The sequence below is a fragment of the Oculina patagonica genome, chromosome 8 (assembly GCF_052425735.1).
Source record: "Oculina patagonica isolate OP01 chromosome 8, crgOcupat, whole genome shotgun sequence".
NCBI classification, from domain to species: domain Eukaryota; kingdom Metazoa; phylum Cnidaria; class Anthozoa; order Scleractinia; family Oculinidae; genus Oculina; species Oculina patagonica.
In genome coordinates this window covers 24,781,577-24,797,330 of record NC_135765.1, presented here as the reverse complement: position 1 = coordinate 24,797,330, position 15,754 = coordinate 24,781,577, and the positions used below count along the sequence as shown (strand labels likewise).

Below are 15,754 nucleotides of genomic sequence, written 5' to 3'. Positions count from 1 at the left end.
ACTGCGTTAAAGCTCTTGTTTTAGAAAGTAGTGTTTTAGAGAGTAGATATGCTTAATTACTCTATGACAGGAAAACGAAGTGCAATTCTTCACAAAGAGGCACAAAAGTGCAAATAATTATTGAAATACAGCTGGACAGGGTACAAATCCATTTATGTGCATGGGCAATAACTTAATTTGAGAGTGGTTATTTGAAGGTGACGTAACGGTCCCTCAATCAATCGCTTAAAAGGTAGAGAAAAGATTCGGATGTTTATGTTTAAAGCCCAAATGTAATTGCAATTTTATTTTTAATTAAAATAATCCAAGAAATTCGCATTTGCGTGTACTGTCTGTTATCATGAAAATCAAATTAACTTCGTAGGCATGTTATTTATCTTAAATAAAATGAAATAAAAAATCTCTCCCGATTGGCGTGAACGATTTTTCAGTTCTCTTTTGGACGAGAAGTTACGTATACAATGAAATCAAATTCAAATAGCACTATTCGCCATACGTTATCTTTACATTTTGAAGTCGTTTGTACTCAATAATTTGTAGTGATTCTCAATACAATCCGAAAAGGCAGCCGAATGTTCCTAATTCCAAAAGAAAAGTTATTTACTTAAAGTGTTAGGATCACTTTTGCAAAAAAAAAATTACGTTGCTGGCGATAATAAAGAATTAATGCTCCCAACCCATGAAATGAAAACAAGACAATAAATTCAGTGGGATAAAAGGGGTAAGGGATGAAGTGCTCGAGTTGCCAATAGGAATCATGCAGGGTATCACAGGTTAGTTGTTTGGCAACGAGAGGTTGTGAACAAACACAACCACTTTCCCTGGTTCCCAAGAAACTGCGGTCCAAAGACCCTTGGGAACAAACACAACAGCCGACAACAGCAACACTGGGGGGCCCACTCTACGGGGAAAGCTGACCCTGTGAGGCTATGGGGCAAAAGGGCGAATTGTATGGAGCACTTCACCCCACAAATACACGAAGTGTATTCCCCATAGACGAACAGCATGCAAATATAAAATAGGTTTAGGTGTATACATCTATACATGTATATGAGTAGATATATAAATACAAGATTGTAGGTATTCTATTATCATTATCATTCCTTTTGAATGACTTGGCAAGAATTCAAAGAGTGCTGATTTCCGATTGAGAAGTTTAAATGCCTAGGAGTAACCAGAGTGTAGAAAAATCTGAGGTATTCCTGGAGGCTAAAGTCACCCTTTTCATATGGGTTCAATTTTAAGCAGCTTGAAATATACCACAAAATATGTCTGTTAAAAATTTTTACCTCAGATGTATTTGTATTTAGCAAGATATAAACAACTGAAGTTTTGTCTCAAGGCAAATTTTGTGGGAAATTACCACAACAAATGGCTCAAATTATAACATTGCAGTTTACTAAAACATTCCCCACAGCAGGTGATTTGGACAGTGCTGGATCTCCAGTTTCAGCTGCGAAATAATTACATCAGTAGACTTTTCGCTTTTTGGCATATTATTCCCACTAGTTTTCGTTTGTCTCACGACGTAGTGTCACTTGTGATGTAGATCGCGACGTTTCGACTGCACACTGCTAGTCTTCATCAGGCGATAAGGTCGACTGGTTGTGCGTGAACTTATAAAGCACGCTGCTGCGCTGTGATTGGTTGGTTTTCAACAGCTGTGATTGGTGCATTTCGATCCTCGCTGTTTCTGTGTCCTGTTGTTCCCTCAGCGGTCCGCTGTCGTACAGTTCTCCTGTTGTTGTGTTTTTTGATCGTGGGCATCCATGCTTCAGGAACTTCAATTCCATTATCCCTGTTGATATTATTAGGGTGAAGTCTTATTTGAATTGCCTCTTTGACCCTGCGTGTGTACCAGTGTGGTTCACGATCAATAAACTTTACCTCATTCCAAATCGGGTAGTGTCCGGTGTTGTGGGTGTGCTCTGAAACAGCGGAGGTCTGGATACGAGCGAGTCGGATGTCCCGGTCGTGTTCTTTGATTCTGTCTTGCATAGGTCTTCCAGTCTCGCCGATGTAAACTTTGCCGCACTCACAGGGAATTCTGTAGACAACGCCATCTTGTTTAGTCGGATCAACGGCGTCTTTCGGCCGTACTAGGTGTGATCTTAATGTAGTTTCCGACTTGAAAACAGAGCGTACGTCTTGTTGTTGTAGGCAGCGTCTAAGCTGTTCGGAAAGACCTTTGACATAGGGTAGAACCGCAGTAGACTTAAACTCGGTCGTAGGCTCAGCACTGGTGCTCGGCTTTCTGGTCTTGGTGATCTTCTGCAAGAAAGAAAAAGGATAACCATTAGAAACAAGAACAGATGGCAGATGTTTTTTCTCCTTGGATATAACAGATGGTTTTGTTACGAGGCGTTTAGCACGATCGTAAAGACACTTAACAATACCGCGTTTTACTGATTGAGGGTGGTGTGAATCATACGCTAAGTATTGATCAGTGTGTGTTGGTTTTCTATATACGCTGGTGGTGAGCCGGCCGTCTGGTTCTCTCGAAACTGTGGTGTCGAGGAAGGCGATTTTGCAGTCGTTCTCTGTTTCCATGGTGAAGCGGATGGAAGGCTGCTGGTTGTTGAGATGTTGTAAGAAGCTGTCGACTCTTCCGCGACCCAAGATGGTGAATGTATCGTCCAGGTAGCGTTTCCATATCTTAGGCTTGTAGGATGATGAAGTTATTGCCTGCTCCTCAAAGCTCTCCATGTAGAGATTAGCAACAACAGCGGAAACCGGACTTCCCATGGCTGCGCCTTCCTGTTGTTCGTAAATTGATCCGTTATACTGGAAGTATGTGGATCTCAATACGAAATTCAGGAGGTCAGCGATCTGAGCAGGTGTTAGCGTTGTGCGATCGGCAAGGCTGGGATCGTTCTCTAGTTTCCGTAGCGCGGCTTGTACAGCGCCGTCGATAGGAACGTTTGTAAACAGCGACTCCACGTCAAAAGACACCATGATCTCGTTGTCTAGGATCGTCTCACTGTTGATGGTGGATACGAAGTGGGCTGAATTGGTCACTGCGAAATCCGAGTTACCTGTTAAAGGAGACAAGATGTTAGCTAGGTAGGCTGACAAATCATACGCAAAGGTGTTAACGCATGATACGATAGGTCTTAAAGGTACGTCGGCCTTGTGGATTTTTGGTAAACCGTAGATTCTTGGTGGCTGTTTGTGTCGAGGTCTGATCTTGTCGTAAACAGCCTCTGATAGATCTCCGCTTCGTTTCAGGGTTAGCAGCTTCTCGGTCAGCTTTCTGGTTAGACGGTCTGTCGGGTCTTTGTTCAGGAGCTGGTACGGTCCGTTCTCGATCAAGGTAGACATCTTAGTGCGGTACGTTTCAGTGTCCAGGACTACGCTAGCACGCCCTTTGTCAGCTGGGAGAATCATGATGGAATCATCCTCCTTTAGGCTTTTAAGCCCGTCTCGCATTTCTTTCGTGATGTTAGGCTCTGGTGGTTCTGCCTGTTGAAGAATGTTGTTGACGGCTCTTCTGACAAGGTCTGCTTGCTCTGTGTTGAGTTGTCTGACAGCTGATTCGACACTGGCGATAATCTCCTTGGCAGGGATGTTCGTAGGAGTTACGGCGAAGTTCAGTCCTTTCCGCAACAGAGCTATCTCGGCGTCGCTGAGGGACCTAGAAGATAAATTAATAACCCAGTTAGTTTTGTCAACATACGGTGTATCAGCAGGGGACACAGCCGCGTGTTTTTCACGCACAAGTTTTTCAAACTTCTGCTTTTGTCTGTCTTTGGTGGAATTAAAGACTCGTTGGGTGTTGATCTTGATCTGTTCTAGTATTCTGTCTGCGTCCTCCGTCGATAGAGCGGATGTTATGCTCTGTGCAGTGGAGTCTGCTTCCTTCTTCGCATCTCCCTTAGCCATCTGCGTCAGTCTGATCCTTTCCCTCAGGAATCTCATTGATGCAAGTTCAGCGACTCTGCGCGCGCCCTTTGTGGGAACTGGCGGTCGGACTTGTAGATCTTTGGGGACTTGATCTTTTGTTACGCTTTTGTTGATCTTTTGTTACGCCTCGTAACAAAACCATCTGTTATATCCAAGGAGAAAAAACATCTGTCATCTGTTCTTGTTTCTAATGGTTATCCTTTTTCTTTCTTGCAGAAGATCACCAAGACCAGAAAGCCGAGCACCAGTGCTGAGCCTACGACCGAGTTTAAGTCTACTGCGGTTCTACCCTATGTCAAAGGTCTTTCCGAACAGCTTAGACGCTGCCTACAACAACAAGGCGTACGTGCTGTTTTCAAGTCGGAAACTACATTAAGATCACACCTTGTACGGCCGAAAGACGCCGTTGATCCGACTAAACAAGATGGCGTTGTCTACAGAATTCCCTGTGAGTGCGGCAAAGTTTACATCGGCGAGACTGGAAGACCTATGCAAGACAGAATCAAAGAACACGACCGGGACATCCGACTCGCTCGTATCCAGACCTCCGCTGTTTCAGAGCACACCCACAACACCGGACACTACCCGCTTTGGAATGAGGTAAAGTTTATTGATCGTGAACCACACTGGTACACACGCAGGGTCAAAGAGGCAATTCACATAAGACTTCACCCTAATAATATCAACAGGGATAATGGAATTGAAATTCCTGAAGCATGGATGCCCACGATCAAAAAACACAACAACAGGAGAACTGTACGACAGCGGACCGCTGAGGGAACAACAGGACACAGAAACAGCGAGGATCGAAATGCACCAATCACAGCTGTTGAAAACCAACCAATCACAGCGCAGCAGCGTGCTTTATAAGTTCACGCACAACCAGTCGACCTTATCGCCTGATGAAGACTAGCAGTGTGCAGTCGAAACGTCGCGATCTACATCACAAGTGACACTACGTCGTGAGACAAACGAAAAATACTTTATTATTATTGAGCAAAATGTTGTTATTAAATGCTGAAATTGTACATTGCTGGCTTGAAAAACATGGCAGAACTCACACAAGAATCAATCGGGGAAGAAGGTGCGAAAAAATATGGCGTATTTGAACAGTTTGGATGCTTGCCACTCTAGGATGCATTCATTGTAGAGAGAATAACTCCTTATGATTTATCTTTCTGCTACTAAACTTGGCAGGCTTCAAATACGTGTGATTACGAGGATGTCATGAGATGTTTGATGCCTCTTGCGTGACAAAGTAATGTATTCACTACAAATCATTTTTAAGCGATGACTTGCAAGTGATAATGTCATCGCTTAATGTCATCGAACGGCCGGTTCTTTTTGTCTGTTTCCGACAAACGAACAAAAATCCCGTCGGGTACTCCCAAAAATTTTGTACAGGGGTGTGCCGCTGAGTCTCTGAGACGCTGTACCTGGTGAATTTGCGACCCTGTCCCAGACGAACATTGGAAGACTAGGTACCCTGTTCCAGACAATATGCACGATGGAAAAAAATATATAGATATAAAAAAAACACTGGAGAATATCACAAAGTGTTCACTTGACTTTGTCTGTGGCATGAAGATAAAGCGTCGAGGGGAGCAGAGTTTCGTAGCTATGCTTGATCATGCTTAATCAGGATTCTGGGGAAAAATCGACCCTGTTCCAGAGAGAAAGGCTGAATTCTATACCCTGTTCCAGAGTCAGGGAGGCAAAAAAGCATACACTGTATGCATACACTAAACAGGACCACAAAGGGCCGCTGACAGCGAGATACCGTTTGACCTGAAGCTTGCTCACGTGTATCGTATGTTGTTTATCGGATGTAACGCGACAATATAACGTAACCTTTGTCGAGGCAACAAAGGGAAATGTAAGAATAAAAATAAAATAAAATAAAAAATAAAATATTACTGTTGTTCAATAATGAATTGAGCAAATCTACGTCCGTTCTCTGTTGTCTGTTCCAACACATTTATTCTGTTTGTCGGTTTGTCTGTTTGTCTGTTTGGCGCAACTGAACAGAAATCAAGTTTAACTTAACAAGAAATCGCCGAGTAGAATGCAAAAGCAAAATACTCCTTTTCAGTCAGATTGGAACACTACAATGTATAAACGAAAGAGACTTATTTTATAAGGTGGGATCTGTTAGATTTAGTAGACAGAAATTTCTAATTCTTATAATATACAGGGCCACTGTAAACAAGAGACCGTTTGACCTTTCTCGCAGCTTGAAAGCTAAATCCCGCGTATCGTATGTCGTTTATCGGATGACACACACTACAATATAACGCAATCTACTGTGTCTACAAAGAAAATTTATGATTAACTTTGCATCCTTGGCCTGTGAATTAATAACTACTATATTTTTTTGAATTTCATCAGATCCTAACTATGCTATTTAGACAATCACCAACATTGCTTCTTAGGTTTAAAAAATGTACACTGCAATTGGATAACAGTCTTTATCGCGCACAAGGTGTCAGCTACTTTTTAATTACGTTGAGTTTTTGACAGACTTCCTCAAAATTATGTTAGACCCTTTGTGAAACGTCATCGCTTCTGCATGCACTGCATGCCGTTTATTCTTTTAAGTTTTGATCCTAAAATCATCACTTTTTAATTCCTGTGACTTACTCCCGTAAAAAGTTTTGTTATAATTGCATTTTATGTCTTGGATCAAATTCTTGTTACAGTTGTTTAAATCCCATTTCAATTATAACCGATTTTTGTTAAAATGGGAGTCACAATGGCACCCTTAAGAGGTAAATTCTGAATTTTTCGACATTTGGCCGACAGAAAAGGAATTTCAAAAAAAAAAAACAATTTGCCCCAAGTAAACCTTTTAGTAAACTATTTTCGAAAATGACATTAAACGGTTCGGTCTCCTTTAACTTTTTTCAAAATTAAGAAAAGTTGAAAATTCGAAAGACACGTCCACCGTGGCGGCCATTTTGGATAAAATTTAAGGTGTTTTCAAGACACTCGTGTAAACATACCAAACAACTACTCAGTATACCCTTTACACAGCTGTTTAAGTATCTCTTGAAGTTTATTTTCAGATATATTTTGTTTGAAAATATCACGTTAAAGAAAAGTTACGATCTTCGACAACCGACTCATTTCTAGAACTTAAACGACAGGGCGAATATTAGCTAACTTCAAGATTGTCAAAAGTGGTCTGGTGTATTGTTTTGGAGTAAAAAAACAACACCAAATTGAAGCTAAACCTTCCTTCTATGTGTGTGAAAAATATTACTGGTGGCCCGTAAAAACTGTTTTGCTGAGAGAATTAACCATAAAGGCTGTTTTGCGCTCTGACTCTCTCTCTTCATGGTAACTATTTGTGAATTTGTCCCGAAAAATAATTCTTCCTAGCGGCTTTTGTCCCGTAAAGATCCCGATTGATGCCACGAAAGAACGCTCAAACAGTTTATAAAATTCTGTGCACCATGTTTTCGGTCTTGGTAGTTGTCCTTTCATGAAAGAATAGTTTTCGTTGAGGGATTAGTAATAAGGAAGATGTACGTTTCGGTCTCGACATTCCGTCTGGGTGTAAACGCTGTGGTATAGATTAAATTAAAGGCAAATCACGCTTCTCATAGATAGGATGAAATAAAATATAATCTAACCCAATTTACATAAAACATATTCATGCTACAAAATCCTTACTTGTGAGAGCGTGATATGATGAAGACATTTATAGAAAAGAGCCACAACTAATCATGAAACAGGAAATATCACGATCTCGGTTTGTTTATTTACGCTTCAATAACTTGAGAGTTAGTTTAGGCATTTGATACTGCGGTAGCCGTCCCGCTTTCTTTTCACATCAGTCAAAAGAATGATCATTTATGCTAAATACACTTCATTCTATCGAGTTATGAAGAAAAATAGAAGAACGGAATCCTTTGCCAGAACGATTTTTCTCAAACATGTTTATCACGCAAAATCTGTCAAACATCGTCTTCATTTTAATCTATCCTCGACTTTAATTTAAATGTACTTCATCACTTTCGGGCAGATGATTATAAAAAGCTTTAACACGTACCTTAATTCTTCCGCAGTGCTTTAGTTGAAGAACACCCGCTTCTTGTCGCTTACGGACTATGTGTTGTGTGACAATAAAAATCCCCAAAATACATTGCATAGTTAATTAGATTAAGGATACCGTATTTTCTCGATTAAACTCCGGATACAGAATAAGCGTCGGGTCTCTAAGACGGAGTTGAAAATAGGACCCTCAAGTATTTATTTGAGGTAAAATAAGCTGTAAGTACAGAAGCTTGATACATCTTTGTCATAAAATAATGAATAAAGGCCCTTGCTTAATAAAAATCGAGCTCAAATAAACTGCATGAATCAAATAAACGCCGTGTACACCAGCCTGAGTTTGTAATAAACGCAGGAGACATGTAATGGAGAATTTTTACTATTTGCGATCTACATGTGAATTTTTTTAAATGACAAATACTTTTCACCTATATATATTCTTTCTCGTCATTATGAGGGATGGCATTGTACCCCCACCCACACACATACAAACGCGCGCGCTCGCGCGCGCGCGCCTTTTTTCAGGGCTCCAGATCATTACCCCACCCCAACCCTTTCTCTTCTCTCACCACATCCTCGCTTGAAAAAACATCTTTCACTTGAGTCCTGCACCAAAACATTTGAGTGACAGACTTTATCAGACATTGCTAAGATAACATATGGTTCTCTGCTCCAAGAAGGTGCAGCACCAATTCCAAATACTTATCCTACGTCTACTAAAGACTGGAAGAAAAGTGTATCTCGATGCTGTCGCTGAAGCTCTGAAGGCATGCGACGCACTAGAGACCAGGCAGAGAGAAACTTTTTCCTAATTCCGAATTCCTTACGATCCAACAAGTCACTTCATTTATTCCCGCCTGCTGCAAAAAATACACAATAATTGGCCACCGAAAAAAACGTATATGCAGCAGCAGAGGAGCAAAACTTTGTATGGCAAGAGAATCTGTCCTGCCGTCCCTAGATCTGCAACATCCGATAACATATAACCAATTCAACATTTGTGCATTCATGGTCCGGGATCAGCTTAAAGTTGCTTAAAGTTGCTATGCTTCAAGTAATTTGCGAAGCTCTCGATTTGGAAACACTAGTCCCAGCCGTCAAGAAAAAAGATCCTTAAACAGCTTTGCTGGTTGATGCCGTAAGCAAGTGTTCCTGTAGCGACACTAGTTGAGTTGACGTCATCCACATCATGATTATTATCATATTATTAAATTCTCGACCTCGGATATTGCATTTCTAGCTTTCTGATTGGTTCACTGAATCCCGGTTGTCAGCTCGTATACCTATGTTTGACCTTATATGGGAAATGAGTGCCGCTCAGTAAAAATTTTTCTGCGGGAAGCGACAGTTCCATCAAAAATTGGTTTTAAACAGCAAATTTGGCGAGCTTTATGAACAAGAAATAATAAGCGGTGCCTACAAAAGCCACAGAAAAGCCATAGTAATTTAACTACGCAAAACAAAAGGATTGATGCGAAAAGTATAATTAATAATACTTTTGCACGCACAACAAGAGCGAGTGAATAAAGTAGAAAAACAGCAAAAAAATTTACGAATAAAGAACGGCAAACTGACACAGTTTCATACAGTGTACGTCATAAAACTAGGCTCAGCACTTCAGTACAGTTTGTTACCTTTCAATCTTGATTTTGTCCTTTTATACTTCAATAAACCTGTTCGACTTTGAGCTCAATTTCGCTTTAAATAATATAGCAGTCTTGATGACAGCCGTGGAGACATAAAGAAGTACAATGTAAACACTTCCTTTGTTCGACTTGCACAAGACTTGTAGTTTCCAGAAAAGCTTTTGCTTCGGATCTTCTCGTAAATCTGTTTTGTTGTGTTATGTGACACTGTGTCATCTGACAAGATTGATCAGTGGAATGCGTTCATACTATGAGGCCCGGAGTTTAATTTTTCAAAACATATTTCATACCCCACGCCTTTCTCCACTGATCTGCCTCCTTTTATTCCTTCTTTTTTTCGAGAAGGTGGTGGGTGACACTCCCTTACATTGGGAGAACAAAATATAATTGAGATCCCATTCGCTTTGCCCTGCCGCACCTCCCCTGAGGAAAGATGATAGAGTGATCAGACGCAAGGGAAATTACCGTGACTGGGGCTGAGTCACGTAATCATTGTATTCCGTGTGTTGGCGCGCGAACGAAACGGTTGGCAACATTATCACACACCAGGTGCTGTTTATTATATATATAGAAATATTATATAGTGCAGAATCGTTTCACTAATTAAAACGTCGGGTTCGGAGACACTTCTGCCGCTCAGTTGATCATTTTTAACGGCTGTGCAGTTTGGTTGGTTGGGAACATTGTAGAAATTTATGTAAGTATACTATATGTACATTTAAACACTAATAAGATGTAGTATTTATAATTTATGATCACAAACAAGCTGCAGTTTCGTTACTATTTATGTTAACACCGAGGTTATCTTTGCTTTGTGGTGGTTATTTCAGTTATTTTTAATCTGCAAAGGTTCAGGACGAGACAAATGCAAATATTAGCCGTCACGAAACTGGAAGTTTTAAATTCGTTTGAGTCACTTCCAGTAGGCTCAACAATGTTCAAATAAATACGTTCCCCCTAAAAGAAAAATAATGCTTAATATTAATAGATTTGAACATATAAAAAGTGATTTAAAACATCACACAACCGTAATTTGGAACAACAAGTCAACCTCAATAATAACGCAAATGTTTACTTTTCTCTTTTCCTTCTGTAAACACGCCGACTGTTTGGTTTACTCGCTGGTAGTTTACAAATGTAAGATAATGAAATACTTACGCACTCATCATTAAGGACTTTGTAGCATGAACACGTTTTATGTAAATTGGGTTAGATTCGTTTTATTTTGCTTTATCTACGAGAAGCGTGATTTGCTTTTAATTTAATTTATACCACGGCGATTACACCCAGACGGAATGTCGAGACCGAAACGTACATCTTCCTATTAACTAATCCCGCAACGAAAACTGTTCTTTCATACTAGGGCAACTACCAAGACCGCAAAAATGATGTGAAGAATTTTAAAACTGTTTGAAACTGTTTGTATATTTCGGAACAAATTGAAAAAATAGTTACCAGGAATAAGGAGAGTCAGAACGCAAAACAGCGTTCATGGTTTATTCTCTCAGCGGAACATTTTTTACGGGCCACCAGTAATATTTTTCACACACATAGAAGAAAGGTTTAGCTTCAATTTGGTGTTGTTTTTTTACTCGAAAATAATATACCAGACCGTTTTTAACAAACTCGAAGTTAGTTAATATTCGCCCCGTCGTTTAAGCTCCAGAAATGGGTCGGTTGTCGAAGATCGTAACTTTTCTTTAACGTGATGTTTTCAAACAAAATATATCTGGAAATAAACTTCAAGAGATACCTAAACAGCTGTGTAAAGGGTATACTGAGTAGTTGATTGGTGTGTATACACGAGTGTCTTGAAAATACCTTAAATTTCATCCAAAATGGCCGTCACGTTGGACGTGTCTTTCGAATTTTCAACTTTTCTTAATTTTGAAAAAAGTTAAAGGAGACCGAACCGTTAAATGTCATTTTCGAAAATAGTTTACTAAAAGGTTTATTTGGGGCAAATAAAAAAAATTTTGAAATTCCTTTTCTGCCGGCCGATTGTCGAAAAATTCAGAATCTACCTCTTAACCCTATTCAGACCGGGCTTTTCTGGACCTTCTCAGACCGGGGGGGGGGAGCCCCCCCTATGTAACTTCCAGAATATTTAAGCAATCACCATCAAACTTATAGGATGTATTGTCTGTTCGAAACTCTTTCTTTTGGTATACGTCACGTGGGATGGTGACGTCACATCACGTGACAATTACATCATGATGTCAAAACAGCCGCCATCTTGGATTTCAAAATTTTTCAAAATGCCAGAAAACCACCCAAAATCACTGCAAAGTACTCAAAATAAATAAAAATGTGCTTTAAATCCGTAAAAATGTAAAAATAATTCCATTTAAGTTGATTTTTATTAACAGAAACACGCAAAATTACAAATTTGGAAAAACATGCCTGTCAAAATGCCGTTGCCATGGTGATGTGAAGTTCCTGACACATCAATCAACCCTGCCAAATTGTTGCCAGATAAATTTTAGGAAAACTCAGAAAGTTTGGCAGCGTTTGGTTAAATCATAAAAAAGTTATAAAAGTTCAAAGTCAGCGCGGGCCTCAAAAGCCCCCCCCCCCCCCCGGTCTGAATAGGGTTAAATTCCTCAAATTCCTTGTATTAAGGAGGCTCACAATAGTTTTACGGTCGTCCGAGGCCTGGGTCTCAACCTCGCGAATCACGCGCGTCACTCGCGGGATTTTTCAGCCATGAAAAAGAAAAACAACATGGCGGCGCGTAAATTTTTTGTCGAAGTCTGTTTTTGTCCAGTTTTCAGAGAAAATCGCGTTTTCACGACATTTTTAGCCGCAAAGAGTCTTTATTGTTACTATTAGCTGAAGAAAAAAATGTTTACCGATCAGCATACATGGTGCTGAGGAGAAAATTTTATGTACACGCTGCGATCGATCGTGTAGACCCCGGAGTGGACTTCCAACCAAACCTACGAAATTCCCGAAACTAAAGCATGCAATACACGTTTACTTCTCTATCTTTCCTTGGGCGGCTTTGTCTGTGGCTTTAGTTTACTTCATTTATTAACGGCCCTTCGATTTACAGGTCAACTTAATGACTGATAAATATGAAAGCGAGCAAGCGACTCTTCTAAGCAAATCGAGGGCATTGACCAGCGGACAACGTTTACGCATGCGAAAGACGGGATCTTGTAAAGGCCAGATTTTAAAAGTAGTAATGTACTACACTCTGAGGCAAATTTGCCTTAGAGATGTAGTACATCACTACTGCCCGCCGACTGGAACAAATATGGGGACAAAAATGGATTCAAATATTGCAATCAAATATTGGAATCAAAACTGAAATTCAAGCCATGGAAAATCAAAACTGAAATTCAAACCCTAACTCAACCCTAGGTTCAAAATAAAAAAAACTTCTTATACTATTTTTAAAATATGGAAAATCAGGTATATACCCCGCTGAGTTGTCTCATTATTAATATTTAAACACCTTGAGCATCTGCCCTATGTTTAGTATGTCAACCAATCATAACTTTCATTTTTTAGTCAAAAATGAAATCAAAAAATGGAATCAAAAATGGAAATTAAAAATGGAACCAAATCTCAAAACTTCTTATACTCTTTTTCAAAATTTTGGATACAGTGCGTTTAAACAAGCCTTGATATCATAACTGAAATATCAATCTGGAAAACCAAGCGAAGCCGAGTTTTATGATGTTTTTGAAATTTATTTCAAAATCTCTTATACTCTTTTTTAAAAATCTTGCATCTTAGTGCGTTTAAACAAGCCTTGATATCAAATCACAAAACCAAGCCTGAAAAACCAACCCTAACTCAACCCTTGGTTCAAAATAAAAAATAGGTCTTATAAAAATGCTGATTAAAACGCACTATTAAAAGTTATATAAAATTATAATGTTTTATTATTATATAGAAAAGTTATGGTATATAAATTTAATTATACTGAAATATGGAAACTGATGGCAACAAATCGTATGAGCGTTGAACAATGGAATGAATTAGACCGTGAAATGAATAAAACATATAAAAAAAAATAAATAATAAGCTTTACCATATCAATAAAATAATTGATAAATTAAGCACTGAGAATAAAATTTTAATTAGTGATAATCAAAGGGAAAAAATAAATGAAATATTTAAATTATTAATTGTAAATCATAGTACTATAATTAAATTTATAAAAAAAGATAGAAATATGGAAAAAGAAAGACATAGGCTTATAAGTATTCGTTATTTGTTAAAGAGGATATTTCAACATCTAGATATACCAAGTGATTACATTGAAGATAGTAAACAACAAAAAACACGAGAATTTAATCAAAGATACTGGTCTGATATATGGTTTATATTAGGTAAAAATATATGTGATATTACTGCAAACTAAATTCTTGTTTTTATATTTTGATTGATATATAAATATATTTAATATATATTTATATATTAAATCCTTCATAGAAATCCAGTTGTTAAATTCATTAGCTATTTCTTTTTATTAGTTTTCTTTACTTGACGGTTTTTTGTCCTAAGGCCAACTTTTCTTTTACCAGCTATCATTGCTTGAACAGCTGTAGTGCGTTTAAATATGTTGTAAATCCTTGAATGGAATCCAACTATTGAAATCATCACTATAACCCTTCCATTTGACTAAAGCTTGTTTCTTCTTATAGTCCCTCCGAATGACTTTATAAATTCTGAAAACATCCTGCTTTGCTTTCAACAGTTCAGGTTCATAAAAGCTACCTTTTATTTCTTCATCATTCAAATCTTTTATTTTGTATGTAATGGGATTAGTATGTTGGATCTTAGTAATTACGAACATTTCTTCTGACCAATTAGGAGTATAGCCTTTGTCGAACACCTTTCGTTTATATTTAGATATTCGGACCTTATCACCAACCTTAAATTTGGGTTTTGCTGATAATGGCTCCATATCACCGTATAGGTTAAGATATACAATTCCTTGATTCTTTTCCTTTGAAGCTTCTGTTGGTGTCATCTTTATTGAACTGTGTTTTGTATTATTGTATTCTTTTACCAGTATGGGTAGCATTTCAAGATACTGTGTATTACCTTGAATAGTAAACTGTTTGTACATTTTATTTTTCAAAGTTCTATTAAATCTCTCAATAACAACAGCTTTACCTTCATTAAAAGTGGAATACATCTTAATATCATTTTGCTTTAGCCATTCCTTGAATGTTTTGTTATAAAATTCAGATCCCTGATCGACCCAGAGAAATTCAGGTTTACGTTTGTCATTAATGACAATATTGTTGAATGCGTTAGTTATTGATGCACCTTTCTTATCTTTCAATTGTATAGCCCAAGCAAATTTACTGAATACGTCAATTATAGTCAATAGATATTTATAACCTTTATTCCATTTTGAAAGTTTATCCATAAAAACTAAATCAGCAGACCATATCTCGTCAATTCCATTTGATATTACTCTTCTAGTTTTAAATTTTCGTCTGATTGGTTTATGTAACTCATCGGCTAATTGTTGAGACCAATCATTTTTACTCAACGCCGTTTTCCGTTTTTTGGCTTTTTAACACCCATACCTATTTTAGCTTTGGTTGCAATGGTATTACGAGCAATAGCATGACCCCATTGTCTGTCTTTCCATGGGATAGCATCAAGGGCTTTTACCATCTTTTTATCAGCTTCGTTTTTGCATTTAACCTGATCTTTTGATGGTTTGTCAGCACATACAGAATAATCTACATCATGTTGCATGCTAACAGCGTCTGTTTTGCCAGTTGGTTGCTCATATATTTTTAGTATTTTACCTGTTTTTGGATCCCATTTTACCTGTTTTTCAAGAGGATTACCGGGTCCGGTATATTTATGTCCTGGCATAACAAAACCCTTTTTGGGTGCTACTTTCAGAATAGCTTTATGGATATCGATACCTTTTCCCTTTCTGTAGTAATCAACATTGTCTTTCACTCCTTTGAAAGCTTGCCCAGCTAAAAGTCTAGCCATAGCACCAAAACTTGGTGCTGGGGTAACAAAATTTGAAGCCATGTATGCTATTTTATCAGTTGTAGATGGTCCTTTATAACGAGCAAGAGCTCCACCACTTTGACTTTTGACAAATTTAGTTTTAGTGATTCCACATTCAACACATTTACATTTAAGCATTAAACGTCCAT

At 38.4% G+C, this 15,754-nt stretch overlaps 2 protein-coding genes across 2 annotated transcripts in view; one reads left to right on the top strand and one right to left on the bottom strand.

Annotated features, from left to right (window-relative positions):
* The window catches only part of LOC144663565 (uncharacterized), a 108,718-nt gene that overhangs the window by 29,472 nt on the left and 63,492 nt on the right, over nucleotides 1-15,754 (top strand). The gene's annotated exons all lie outside the window — the stretch shown is intronic.
* On the bottom strand, nucleotides 1,098-4,245 carry LOC144663250 (uncharacterized). Its single transcript, XM_078524159.1, has 2 exons — nucleotides 1,859-4,245; nucleotides 1,098-1,248 (listed from the first exon to the last, which is right to left on the bottom strand). The coding sequence occupies exons 1-2, from the start codon at nucleotides 3,916-3,918 to the stop codon at nucleotides 1,098-1,100; spliced, it is 2,211 nt and encodes a 736-aa protein (XP_078380285.1). The 5' UTR covers nucleotides 3,919-4,245.